The sequence below is a fragment of the Pristiophorus japonicus genome, chromosome X (assembly GCF_044704955.1).
Source record: "Pristiophorus japonicus isolate sPriJap1 chromosome X, sPriJap1.hap1, whole genome shotgun sequence".
Lineage (NCBI taxonomy): Eukaryota > Metazoa > Chordata > Chondrichthyes > Pristiophoridae > Pristiophorus > Pristiophorus japonicus.
In genome coordinates, this window is record NC_092010.1 from 35,498,839 (window position 1) to 35,513,252 (window position 14,414).

The 14,414-nt window shown below is 47.8% G+C and overlaps 1 protein-coding gene across 1 annotated transcript in view; it reads left to right on the top strand.

Moving 5' to 3' along the window:
- Positions 1 to 14,414, top strand: part of esyt1a (extended synaptotagmin-like protein 1a) — a 141,847-nt gene that overhangs the window by 56,907 nt on the left and 70,526 nt on the right. The window contains exon 2 of the mRNA XM_070869601.1: positions 11,914 to 11,955. Within this exon, the coding sequence (XP_070725702.1) occupies positions 11,914 to 11,955 (42 nt within the window). The remainder of the gene's footprint in view (positions 1 to 11,913; positions 11,956 to 14,414) is intronic.

The following is a 14,414-nucleotide window of genomic DNA, read 5'->3' on the forward strand; positions in this document are numbered from 1 at the left end:
AGAGAGAGAGAGAGAGAGAGAAGGGAGGGGGAGAGAGAGAGAGAGAGAGAGAGAGAGAGAGAGAGAAGGGACGGAGAAGGGGGAGAGAGAGAGAGAAGGGGGAGAGAGAGAGAGAGAGAGAGAAGGGGGAGGGGAGAGAGAGAGAAGGGAGGGAGAGAGAGAAAAAGAAAGAAAGGAGAGGGAGGCTGAACGGGCCGGGCCCGGCTGGCCCAAGACTTCGAGCTTAGACTTACCAGATTGACAGGTAGGTGGCGTCGGGTCCGGGGTCCGGGGGGGTCGGGAGCGCGGGGCGGGGGGAGCGCGGGTCGGGGCGGAGGGTCGGTCGGTCGGTCGGAGATCGTTGGGGGGGGGGCGGAGGTCGGTTGGGGGGGGGGGGGGGGAAGGTCGGGAGCGGAGGTCGGTCGGGGAGGGGGGGGGGGAAGGTCGGGAGCGGGGGAAGTCGGGGGGGGGGGGGGGGGGGGCGTGGGAGTGGGAGTCAAGTCGGGTCCGGTCCGGTCAGGAGGAAGCAGGAGCTGGGCGTGGGAGGAGCCTTATCCACGCAGCCTCAGGGAGGCCATTCGGCCAGGGCTAGGGGCTGCGTGTTTCGGGCCCCTCCCACACAGTTTTGGGCGCCTGGAGCTACTGCATATGCGCGCCCACTGTAGCACACCTGTGCCGAGGTCCCGGCACTGTTTTCAGCGCAGGGACCTGGCTCCGCCCCTCACAGCTTGTGATGTGCCGCGCCCAGCTCCAGAGGGCCTGCAGGGAGCCGGAGAATAGGTAAGTTTTTTTTAGGCGCACTTTGTGGCGCGAAAAACGGGCGTCCAGGTCGGTTCTAGGCGCGGCCCGAAACTTGGGCGCATACTCATTGGAGTTCAGAAGAATGAGAGGTGATCTTATCGAAACATATAAGATAATGAGGGGCTCGACAAGGTGGATGCAGAGAGGATATTTCCACTCATAGGGAAACTAAAACTAGGGGACATAGTCTAAGAATAAGGGGCCGCCCATTTAAAACAGAGATGAGGAGGAATTTGAGGGTTGTAAATCTATGGAATTCTCTGCCCCAGAGAACTGTGGAGGCTGGGTCATTGCATATATTTAGAACATAAGGTCATAAGAAATGCAAGTTATTGCTTCTATGTTGTGCAAGAACATTGAGGATTCATTGAAGGGTGAGTTTGAAGTTTCATCATTCAGTGCTTTTCCTTTGTTTGTGGAGTGTGGTTTATACCAATTATTATCATTAGTGAGCAAAGCACTAAACAACTTCTTCCCAGTTCTTAAGTCCTGTTTATACTTGGAACTATTAACAGCTTATAGTCAAGTTTGGATGTGGGTGAGCCGAAGAGAATGCCCCAGAATTTCTCTTTCGTTAGGATGTGCTTTGGAATTCAGATCATTTGAATGGGAACGCTTCAATTTTTTTTTGTCTTGATAAATGATCTGATAACCGATTCTAAAAGTATATATTTTCAACACTTCCTTGATGGCAAATTACAGATATCTGCTCAAGAGTTGATGATCTGTTAAGTACAGAAGAAACCACGTGTATTGTCATAATTTTACATTATCTTCCTGTTGATGGATTGCATTTGAAAAGATAAATTGAAGTAGGATTGCTAAATAATTTGTGAACACTCTTAAACTGCTTTTACACTGCTGCTGTTTTGAGTTCAGATTCCAGGGGACTTCACGAGCCAACTGCCAGTGTTCACACACAGCTCGCTTATTCAGTTTCTCATGGGTTAGTTATTTTTGCCACTGGTGTAAACACTGGGAAACAGCTGGAATCTGAAGTAAAACAGCAACACCATAGAAGCAACTTCAGACTGAGAAGTATGAAACATGGGGAAGAAATTAGACCACTGATTGGAGCATACACCAGGCATACTGCGCTCAGGGTTTCCTGTTTCTTGCTACGGCCTACTCAAAAGAGTTTCCTGTTCTTGCTGCGGCCTAACCAGTGGTCCTTTAAAGGGACTGCTGGAGGCCGCCAATAAAAAGTTGAGCTTTTTAACTTGCCGACATGTGGACTCAGGAGCAAGATCGCTCCTCCTGGCTCCAAGACACTCATGAGGGCAGCTGTCGACCAGCGCTTTCCCCCCTCACCCCCAGGACCTACCTTGTGGTCACAGCTGGCCCAAATTGGTGGTGCGCTGCCTCGGGACACCCGATTAGCTCATTGGAATTGTGCTGATGAGGCGCAATGGCCAATTTCGGACAAGCCTTGGGCTTCTGCCACAGCACCAAATGCACCGCCTAATTCAGGCCTGAAAACGGGCCTAATCCACATCCTAGCCCTAGGAGTCCACTGAAACACCTGCTCTGCAAGAGTCTAATATTAGATTAAAGAAGTCAAAGTGGAGAAAAGATTGGTGCCACAATGAGGATCTGCCCTAGATGTCTTTAGGATGCTTGTAAATAAGGTACAATATATTAACTGAATGTATTTGTCATCTCTAATGGAATAACTTAAGTACTGCACATTCCTGCGCACCTCTCTCCTTTCTGTTGTGCCCAATTAAATGTCAGATGATCATTGGACACTTGGACATTCGCACAGATCTAATGTTGAAGGGCAATATTTTCTTGTCTCAATGTTCTCTCCTCTGCTCCTACAGCACAGACTCCTGCCTCGAGACAATTCCATAGGCAGCACAAGGCCTCCATGTGGCCATTCTTCAGGAGTAAGTGGGTCAGTCAAAAGGAAAAGACAGTTGTGTCTACAAAGACTATTACCAAGTTTCCAGACAAATGGGTGTGTCATCATTAATGTCACCAGACATTCACAACAGGCACATAATTAGCTCAATCAGATTATGGAAATACACTGATGCAACCATCAACAATTTAAATAATTGAACCAAACTGATGTTGGATAAAAATATATTTCTTTAATTAAATAGTGAACAATGCGTTCTTGAGTGAGGGCAGTATTGTGTTCCTAACACAGATGAGACTGCACACAGGAAGGTTAAAGTAACAGTGACCTCAGTCTTTATTAAGACACTCCAGAGTGAGGAACAGGCCTTGGGGGCCGGCTTATATACAGTGCTCCCAAGGGATGCTGGGATCCCTTGGGACTTCAGGGGATGAGCTCCCTGGTGGCGGAACATGGGAGTGCATGCTTTACAGATACACAACATCACTCCCCCCCCCCCCCCCCCCCAAAGTCAAAGTGAAAACTATTTACAAGGTGAGGCGGTCGGGAGCCTTTCTTTTCCTGGTGGACTGCCTCGGTACAAATGTCTGTTCTGGTGTGTTGGCTGTGCCCTCGCTGGGCTGGCGTGTTGTTGGCCCTGCAGGGCTGCTAGGTGAGCCTGGCCTTGCTGGGCTGTTGGGCATGATGGATTCGATTTCCTGGTCCGGGGTAGTGTCGTTCATCCTTTGGGTGTGTGTTGTGGGCTCGAAAAAAGGTGGTGTCTGCTGTGGGTTGTTCAGGGCAGTCTGTGAACCGCAGCCTGGTTTGGTCCAGATGCTTTCTGCAAATTTGTCCATTGTCTAGTTTGACTACAAACACCCTACTCCCTTCTTTAGCTATCACCGTGCCCGCGATCCACTTGGGACCATGTCCATAGTTTAGCACATACACAGGGTCATTCAGATCAATTTCCCGTGACACAGTGGCGCGACCATTGTTTACATTTTGTTGCTACCGCCTGCTCTCTACCTGATCATGCAGGTTGGGGTGAACCAGCGAGAGTCTGGTTTTAAGTGTCTTTTTCATGAGGAGCTCTGGGGCACCCCTGTGAGCGAGTGGGGTCTCGTGCGGTAGCTGAGCAGTACTCGGGACAGGCAGGTTTGGAGTGAGCCTTCTGTAACTCGTTTAAGGCTCTGTTTGATGGTTTGTACTGCCCACTCTGCCTGCCCATTGGAGTCTGGTTTAAACGGGGCCGAGGTGACATGTTTGATCCCATTGCGGGTCATGAATTCGGCACTGGTGAAACATGGCCCGTTGTCACTGACCAGTATGTCAGGCAGGCCGTGGGTGGCAAACATGGCCCTCAGACTTTCAATGGTGGCAGTGGCGGTGCTTCCCGACATTATTTCACATACAATCCATTTTGAAAAAGCATCCACCACCACCAGGAACATTTTACCGAGAAACAGGCCCGCATAGTCGACATGGATCCTTGACCATGGTCTGGAAGGCCAGGACCACAAACTTAGTGGTGCCTCTCTGGGTGTGTTGCTCAACTGAGCACACATGCTGCATTGCCGATCACAGGACTCTAATTCAGAGTCGATACCAGGCCACCACACGTGGGATCTGGCTATCACTTTCATCATTACTATACCTGGGTGTGTGCTGTGGAGATCTGAGATGAACGTCTCCCTGCCCTTTTTGGGTAGCACTACGCGGTTACCCCACCACAGGCAGTCTGCCTGAATGGACAGCTCGTCCTTTCGCCGCTGGAACGGCTTGATTAGCTCTTGCATTTCAACGGGGATGCTGGCCCAGCTCCCATGCAGTACACAGTTTTTTTTACTAGGGACAGCAGAGGATCTTGGCTGGTCCAAGTCCTAATCTGGCGGGCCGTGACAGGTGATTTATCATTTTCAAACGCTATCATGACCATCAACAAGTCTGCGGGCTGCGTCACCATCAACAAGTTTACAGGCTGCGCCATTTCCACCCCTGTGGTGGGCAATGGTAGCCGACTGAGAGCATCCGCACAGTTCTCAGTGCCTGGCCTGTGGTGGATGGTATAGTTATACGCTGATAGCGCAAGTGCCCACCTTTGTATGCTGGCTGAGGCATTAGTATTTATCCCCTTGTTTTCAGCGAACAGGGATATGAGGGGCTTGTGATCGGTTTCCAGCTCAAATTTGAGGCCAAACAGGTACTGATGCACTTTTCTTTACCCCGAACACACACACACACTAATGCCTCTTTCTCAATCATGCTGTTGGCCCTCTCAGCCTTAAACAAGCTGCTGGAACCATAGGCGACATGTTGCAACTTCCCCCCAATGTTAGCTTGTTGTAATACACACCCGACTCCGTACAACGACACATCACATGCTAACACAAGTCTTTTACACGGGTTATACAATATAAGCAGCTTGTTGGAGCATAAAATGTTTCTGGCTTTCTCAAAAGCAATTACTTGTTTTTTTCCCCATACCCACCTTTATGCAATAACACATGTAGGGGCTCTAAGAGGGTGCTTAATCCCGGTAGGAAGTTACCAAAATAGTTGGAGTCCCAGGAACGACCGCAGCTCCGTGACATTCTGTGGCCTGGGTGCGTTCCTGATAGCCTCTGTCTTGGCCTCTGTGGCGAAATGCGATCTTTCTCCCCAAAAACTCCACTTCTGTTGCCATGAAGATGCATTTCGACCTCTTCAGCCGCAGCCCTACGCGATCCAGTCGCTGGAGGACCTCCTCCAGGTTTTGTAGGTGCGCGACGGTGTCCCGACCCGTGACCAATATGTCGTCCTGAAAAACCACCGTGCGTGGTACCGACTTGAGTAGGCTCTCCATGTTTCTCTGGAAGATCGCTGCAGCCAACCAAATTCCAAACGGGCATCTGTTGTAGATGAACAGTCCCTTGTTCGTGTTGATGCAGGTGAGGCTCTTTGAAGACTCCTCCAGCTCCTGCGTCATGAAGGCTGAAGTCAGGTCGAGCTTGGTGAACGTCTTGCATCCTGCCAGCGTCGCAAATAGGTCGTCTGCCTTAGGTAGCGGGTATTGGTCCTGTCGCGAGAAACGATTAATAGTTACTTTATAATCGCCACAAATCCTGACCGTGCCATCACTTTTGAGTACTGGAACAATCGGGCTGGCCCACTCGCTGAATTCCACTGGGGCGATGATGCCCTCGTGTTGCAGCGTGTCCAGCTCGATTTCCACTCTCTCCCTCATCATGTGAGGTACTGCTCTCGCGCCTTGTGGTAAATGGGTCGTGCTTCTGGGACCAAGTGGATCCGCACCTTCGCCCCGGAAAAGTTTCCAATGCCTGGCTCAAAAAGGGAAGGAAATTTGTTAAGAACCTGGGTACATGAGGCCTCATCGACATGTGATAGCACTCGGATGTCATCCCAGTTCCAGCGGATTTTGCCCAGCCAGCTCCTTCCAAGCAGTGTGGGGCCATCACCCGGGACAATCCAGAGTGGGAGTTCGTGACCTTGACCATGGCGCTGCCCAGGACAGTGATGAGCTCTTTGGTGTACGTTCTCAGTTTCCTGTGGATGGGGCTCAGGGCTGGTCTGAGTGCCTTGTTGCACCACAGTCTCTCAAACATCTTTTTACTCATGATGGATTGGCTAGCGCCAGTGTCCAGTTCCATGGCTACAGGTAAGCCATTCAATTTTACATTTAGCATTATAGGTGGACATTTCGTCTCAAATGTGTGCAGCCCGTGTACTTCAGCATCTGCCTCCTCCGAGGCTCAAAATTGCTTTGATCCACCATGGACCGATCTTCCTCTGCCACGTAGTGGTTAGCAGGTTTTGCAGAGCTTGCAGCTCATCTGAAAGCTCGTTGGAGGTGCCCCATTGTTCTACAGCTCTTGCAAACATACCCTTTGAAGCGGCATGAATAGGCAGAATGGAAGCCTCCACAACGCCAACAAGGTGTGAACTGCCTTTCATTCATCCTTTGTTGTGGACTCTTTGAGTCATCTGGGTCACCTGAGGCCTGCTGGCAGTTGCAGACTCATGGTTTCTGCTCTGTACATTTCTGCTCGCAAACACAGTTCCAGTTAATTTATGAACATTGCTAGCACTTGTGTGCTGAGAGATTTGTTTGGTGTTATCACTGGTGGACATAAACACATGTGCTATCTCAATGGCCTTACTGAGGGTCGGTGTCTCTACAGTCAAACGTTTTCGTAGGATGGTCTCGTGGCCAATGCCCAGTACAAAAAAGTCTCTGAGCATTTGATCCAGGTAGCCATCAAACTCACATTGTCCTGCAAGTCGCCTTAGCTCGGCGACGTAGCTCGCCACTTCCTGACCTTCAGATCGCTGGCACGTGTCGAACCGATACCTCGCCATCAGCACGCTCTCCCTCGGGTTAAGATGCTCCCGAACCAGTGTACACAGCTCCTCATACGACTTATCTGTGGGTTTCACCGGAGCCAGAAGATTCTTCATGAGGTTGTAGGTCGGTGCCCCGCAGACCGTGAGGAGGACCGCTCTCCTTTTTGCAGCGCTTCCTTCTCCGTCCAGCTCGTTGGCTACAAAGTACTGGTCTAGCTGTTCAAGATAGGCTTCCCAGTCCTCACCCTCCGAGAACTTCTCCAAGATGCCCACAGTTTGCTGCATCTTTGTGTTGGATTCGTATACTTGTCGCCAGTTGTTGTGTTCCTGACACAGTCTTTATTAAGACACTCCAGAGTGAGGAAGAGGCCTTAGGGGCCGGCTTTTATACAGTGCTCCTGAGGGATGCTGGGATCCCTTGGGACTTCAGGGGATGCGCTCCCTGGTGACGGAACATGGGAGTGCATGCTTTACAGATACAGAACAGGCAGCATCTTGCATTCAGAGCAGGGTAGGCTGGAATGTGTTGCAAATCAGGTTAACACAGTGGTACATTCTGTTATAACACTCTTAACATTAAGAGGCTTGAGGGAAAAGCAAGCAATTTTTATCAGTCACCTTGACCCTGAGATGTCCTATGTCTTGGAACACTGCAGCCTCTGTTATTTAACTTATTTGACCACTACAGCTTGCAAAACTGCCAATACTTGTGCCCACTGCGATTTGCGGGAGCGTCTTCCAACGGTCACGATTCACATGGAAAATGTAATTGTAGCTTTCTGCCTGTTAAAATAGTCTGGTTGAGTCACGTGCAAAAAAACACTCCATCAAACTGCAGAACCCATGAGCAACCTTGAATGTTGGCAAGTGGGGGTGAGTTGGAAGATGTTTATTCAATTTCAGGGTTTTCAGTTGGTGTCACAATTGTGTCATGTGAGTGGTTTTATTTCATGGCTTTTACAGTGGAAAAGCACCCCCCCTCCCCTCTGATTTGGCTGGAGTAAGCTATTTGCTATTTAGTATTTGTAATATATTTGCTTCATGGGTTCTTAGCTTAAGAATTCATAGCAACAGAGAACTAGTTTGTTTATTAGCAAAGGTTTAACAATCACACGACACATTACCAGTTCATCCACCAGGCTCACAACCACCTGCCTCATCGTGGATTCCCTGAACCCAACTGGCTGGGGTTTTATTGAGTCTTGTGAACATCACGTGACTGGCTAAGCCACTCCCAACTCAACAGCTCTACAACTATTTTAAATTGTAACATTAATACAAGTGCCCCTTGATTAAAGGGGGGCACTAAAACCGACACATTAAACAAATTAAACTTTTGACGGTAATCTTAAATCAAATTAAAATTTGGTTGCCGGGGGTGATGATGCACTCCAGTCCCTTCGGTGCCCACCTCTCGCGGAAGGCCACGAGCAAACCGGTGGACACCGCGTGCTCCATCTCCAGGGATGCCCTGGCTCGAATGTAACCACGGAAGAGAGTCAGGCTGAACAGCCGCCTGCTGTCTGGGCCGGTTGATCCCCACCTTGGCCAGGCCCAGGAGCAGTCCTATGAGGAGGCCTTCCGAACTGCCCGCTCCCCTCTGCACAGGGTGCCCAAAGATCAGGAGTGTGGGACTAAAGTGCAACCAGAATTTGAGGAGCAGCCCCTTCAACTATTGAAAGAGGGGCTGCAACCTCACACACTGTACATAGACGTGGAACACAGACTCCTCCAGATCGCAGAAATTGCAGGCGGCCTGGTAGTCCGTGAACTGACTTAAAAACCGATTGCACAGGACTGCCCCGTGCAACACCCTCCAGGCCAAGTTCAACAGCTCTACAAACCTGTGAGCATACTCACGGGTGCATACATTACAGTATTTTTTGTTCTTCCCCCTGTTGGCGTAGCACCTCCAGGTAGAGGAGCTGGAGAGATCTCAATCTCTGCCATTTCCACTGTGATTTTGCTATTCAGGTGTGACAGAGCAGAGAGTGGCCTAGGATGACTTCCATTTCCCTTTTGAGCATCTGGCCTGCACTCCATGTCAATGGAAGGACCGAGATTGGGAACGCGGTGTGCTGGGGAATTATGGGCACAGATCCACATCTGCCAGTCTTTCATACATAACACTGAAATAGCAGCATCGTACTCCATCTCCGAGCCACACAGCTACTTACCGATGCCCTCCGAGGTCTTTAACACCTGAATAACAAAGCATTGAACAAATGGACAATGTGGTTTCCTGTTTCAGTCTGAATCTGATATTACTGCCACAGTGCCATGTGTTATTTTTTTAACATGACTGCTTGCACGCTTTCATGTCAACAGTACCAGGCAGCAGTGGTTACTCATACCAAACTGCTGCGTTTCCTCAAATAGACAGCAGTACCTCAACGGAAGCTGTACTCATTTTCCAGTGAGCTACCAATGCTGACAAGAGTGCTGGATAGTCAAAACATCTACAACAATGCAGTGTGCTATAGACATCGCAGTGGTGTAAAAGTCACAACCTCTTGGTGTCAGATTTACATTCCAGAAATGTTCTGGATACTGCACTCAAATTTGATCCAATCCGAATGGAAAGCTGCATAGTAACAGGAGTAAGCCATTCAGCCCCTCGAGGCTGTTCCGCCATTCAGTCAGATCCTGGCTGATCTCTATCTCAACTCCATTTACCCGCCTTTAATCTATATCTTTTGATACCCTTACCTAGTGAGAAATCTTATCGACCTAAGTATTGAAAGTTTCAATTGACCCCCAGCATTCACAGCTTTTGGGGGGGGGGGGGGGGGGAGGGGGGGAGAAAGAGAGAGCTTCAGAATTACCTGCTGCTTGATGAATTTGTTTTTAGACTTGCTTAATTGCTGGTTCTAAGAGCCGTACAGTATCAATGTGAAGATTGGTTGAGAATAGGAAGCGGATCAAAGGAGAAAGATTGGAGACGTGATGGAATAAACACTGCTTTCTGGTGTCTGAACTCTGAAAGCTGGGAATAAATCACCTGTTGTCCAACTCTGAAACTGTTCAGTGTGCAGAGTATGGGCAGGACCTGAGAGAATGGCTTTAATTCTGAGGTTTGACTTGCTAATGAGTTAATTTGATCAAAAACTTCAGTAACTAACCTCTCCACACCAGAGGATGCAGAAGGATATGGAGAAAAAATTTATTTGTTTGTTAAAGCAAAAATTAAACTTTTGGTTTCTGGTTTTCAGTTTGAAAACTTCCTGACAACCCCACACAAAAATCAGGCAAAACCAAACAGGTGGCATGCCTCCCATGGCCTCCTAGTAGTTTAGTGATTAATAGTGTGAGCAAAGAGTCTGCAGCTGTTTAAGGAGCCCTCCCGCCTCTCAAACACAGACAGTACCATTGTTTAAAACACTGCTGAGGTGGAAGTGCCTCTTTAATTAGTCAGCCTCTCCCCACAACTTTCTGACTCAAACAGTCAGTTTGGTTTTATCTTAACAGTTTTAGGCCTTAACTGAGAGGGGAGAAACAGTGGATTGGGAACATTTTAAGAGTCTATATAAATTCCCCAGAATCCTCTGCTAAGTGTTGTGAACAATGTGCTGTGGAGGATTCCAGGTTCGAACACTTGCATTCCTTTCACTGGGGGAGGGGAAGAGGAAATGCTTTTGATTTGTGCAGTGCATCCTGGGAAGGATGCTATAAGTATGTTCTGTGCCAGTTCTGGAATTTTCCACTGAATTTTGCTAGAATCCCGTGGAAAGTTTAAAAAAATTTAGAACAGCTATAACACAAGTCAGCCTAGGTATTGTCAATTTTTTCCCAAATTGCATCGTGTTTATTCTGTGAATAAAGTTTTTGTAGGTATTTTGGGGGTGAAATTTGTCTAAGTTGACAGTGCGAAGCAGGCGACAGCAAATCGGCTGCCTGCTTTACACTCCGCTCAATTAAATTCTCTATCACCCGCTTTGTGCTCCCGTCCAGTTGTCTCATTATTCGCCACTCCCAGGCCACATAGAATGCTGAGTATTTTGGAGTTCGGCTTTATTTACCTTTTTTGGGAGCATGGGGGAGAGGGAAACTTTATAGCACCTTACCTTGGGAGATTACACTGGTTGGGTAGAATCTCTGGAAGGAATAGGTTTGAGGGGCTGAAAGACCTTTTGTCATTCCATGAGTTCTTGTGTTTGCAGACCTGTGTGGCCAAGAGGCTGGGGCAGAGGGGACTGTTCCAGCTTCATGCATTTATGCACGAGAGCTCAATGCCTTGCTTATGTCTTGATTTAACACACACATACGCAGGCTGTGGATTTTATGGGACAGTGTTCATGTTTATAATGTTTTATTTGCAAAAACACACATAGATATTGTACGAGGTGATATGTCATGAACAAAATGAAATAGTGATTTACTTATTTTGACTATCACCCGATTGCTGTTCTATCCAATACTGATGTGAGCCTTCTGCTTGTCACTTGTGTTAACCAATATTATGTGACGATTTCCACCTTAAAACTAAAGAAGAGAGGCAATCTTCTGACAGTATATGTGTAAGGGTAGCTTTTATGCACATGAAGGCAGAGCTTTGTGTGAGGCACACTGACCACACATTTGTGCAACGCTCCACGCTGGGAGTACTAGTTTGCAAAACCTACCCCATGCGTTGCAGCCCGGGGGCAGCAGAGGCTGACACTTTTCACATAGGGCCCTGAGAAGCCTCATCCATCCCCAAAAAAAACCAGCACCGTTAAAGTGGGGAATCCAGCGGGAAATGGAGCTGCGCCATTTTAACTGCTCCCCTGCTCCTTTCCCAATCAGGACAATGGCACCTCCTGGTGTTTGTGACGATTAGTCACAAGACTAAACACCAACATGCTCTGGGGAGAGCTGCTTTTTAAACGTTGTCATACTGCAGACATCCCTGGACCAATTTATCGATCAGTTTATTAAAAGACTGACAATGCGTTCTCTCTTCACAGATCCACTTCCAGGATCTCGAGCGTGCAGACTGGTTAAACAAGGTAGGAACTGTTTTAATGACTTTCTTTGGGTGTGAGGTGGAGGGTTGTTCCTGCAGGAAGGCTGTACACGGTGACATTAGATCACGCCACTGACTACAACTCTCATCTACAGCAGATGTGACTCAATGTGATGAATTTAGCTGCGAAAAGACATGCAGTTTAATCTGCTTTTAAATTTTCAGTTTTTAATTGCACATATTTACTTTATTTGTTTTTTAAAAATAAAATACTCCCTTTTTTCCCCTTCTATCTCCCACCGTCACATCCAGTCAACGCTTGCAATTCACATGCAAATTCCGTGATTTCCAGGGAATATTTTGAATGCTCACAACTCATTGGGGAAGTTTAGGTGGAGCTTTCAACTTTCCTGTGCGAGTCCGAAGCATTGAGCGAAACTCCTGTGAACCACGGGTGTTGATGATGTTGCCCCCTGACTGGTCACTAGGAGATAGTGGGGAGCAGCCTGGGAAGCTCACCCTCTGATTCGTGTGCCTCGCCACTTGATGCCTCTACAACGGCATAACTGAAATTGTAAAGCTTGCCATTTGGTCAGTTTGCCGGCACGGACACATGCCCCTACCACTGTGTGGCACCGTGTATAGGAGTTCCAAACTGCTGTATAACTTCAAGATTATTGGAACTCCTTTAAAAGAAAATCACGGGGATGTAGATTTTTCCCCTTACCAATTTCTCCCTTTCTCCTCTCCTGGAAATTCTGGCAGCTGTTTGGTACCAGTTGTTTTCTGGAACTTTCCCCAACCGAGCTTGAATGTCAGCCGGGAATTCAACCATGGGGGAGGCAGCATAGCTGAGCCTAATCCCATCCTTTCCCACACACACATCCTGTCCAATAGGAGTTACTGGATAGTGATCAAGAGTTGGAGCCCTGGCCAGTCTCCCCACCCTCGCCCCCCCCCCCCCCCCCAATCAAGGAAGCTGAAGCCAATCGGAGCACTGCTGCCTTAGCAGAGATCCGCTAACTGGGTTTAACTTGGGTCCCTGTGGCCTGTGTGGCTTTGTACCACACTCGGCAATGCCTATGGCCACTCAGCCACAATGGGAGCTGGATTATGTTGCCTGATTCAAGGATAACTGCAGATCTTTCAGTTTTCAGTCCAGCTGTGCTCTGGAGAAGGGGCTGAATGCACAGAAATAGGTAAGGATTCTTAAAATGAGTAATTGAATCCACATATGTGACATCCTCTGAATAAGTGATTGGGGCAAAGGATTAGGGATTTTTAAACGGATCAGTGGAGTAATGAGAAACTAAAAGGAACAAGTCTTTAAGCCAGCTTGAGAATTAAGACATTGTTCTGTTTATATTTTCCTCTTGTTAAGTAATTAGGGCAAGCGAAAACTCCAGTTCACAGTGTGACCCTTGGTTATGGAGTGGTGCAGGACAAATGCTTTATTTGTACAGAGGGATTTATTTGTGTTTTGAACACATGGCTCCAAACACTCTCTTCCACTTGGGAAGCCAGGGCTGCCCAGGCAACGAATGCTTGTAAAGATCCTGTGTCATGGCTACTCTGCACACAGTTGACAACCATTTGGGTATGATTTGGTGGCCATTACAGAAACGTGGTTGCAGGGTGGCCAAGACTGGGAATTAAACATACAGGGGTATCTGACAATTCGGAAAGATAGACAAGAAGGGAAAGGAGGTGGGGTAGCTCTGTTAATAAAGGATGATATCAGGGCAGTTGTGAGAGACGATATTGGCTCTAATGAATAAAATGTTGAATCATTGTGGGTGGAGATTAGAGATAGTAAGGGGAAAAAGTCGCTGGTCGGCGTAGTTTATAGGCCCCCAAATAATAACTTCACAGTGGGGCGGACAATAATCAGGGGAATAATGGAGGCATGTGAAAAAGGAACGGCAGTAATCATGGGGGATTTTAACCTACATATCGATTGGTCAAATCAAATCGCACGGGGTAGCCTTGAGGAGGAATTCATAGAATGCATACGGGATTGTTTCTTAGAACAGTATGTTACAGAACCTACAAGGGAGCAAGCTATCTTAGATCTGGTCCTGTGTAATGAGACAGGAATGATAAACAATCTCCTGGTAAAAGACCCTCTTGGAATGAGTGATCACAGTATGGTTGAATTTGTAATACAGATTGAGGGTGAGGAAGTAGTATCTCAAACGAGCGTACTCCGCTTAAACAAAGGGGACTACAGTGGTATGAGGGCAGAGTTGGCTAAAGTAGACTGGGAACACAGACTAAATGGTGGCACAATTGAGGAACAGTGGAGGACTTTTAAGGAGCTCTTTCATAGTGCTCAACAAAAATATATTCCAGTGAAAAAGAAGGGCGGTAAGAGAAGGGATAACCAGCCGTGGATAACCAAGGAAATAAAGGAGAGTATCAAATTAAAAACCAATGCGTATAAGGTGGCCAAGGTTAGTGGGAAACTAGAAGATTGGGAAAATTTTAAACAACAGCAAAGAA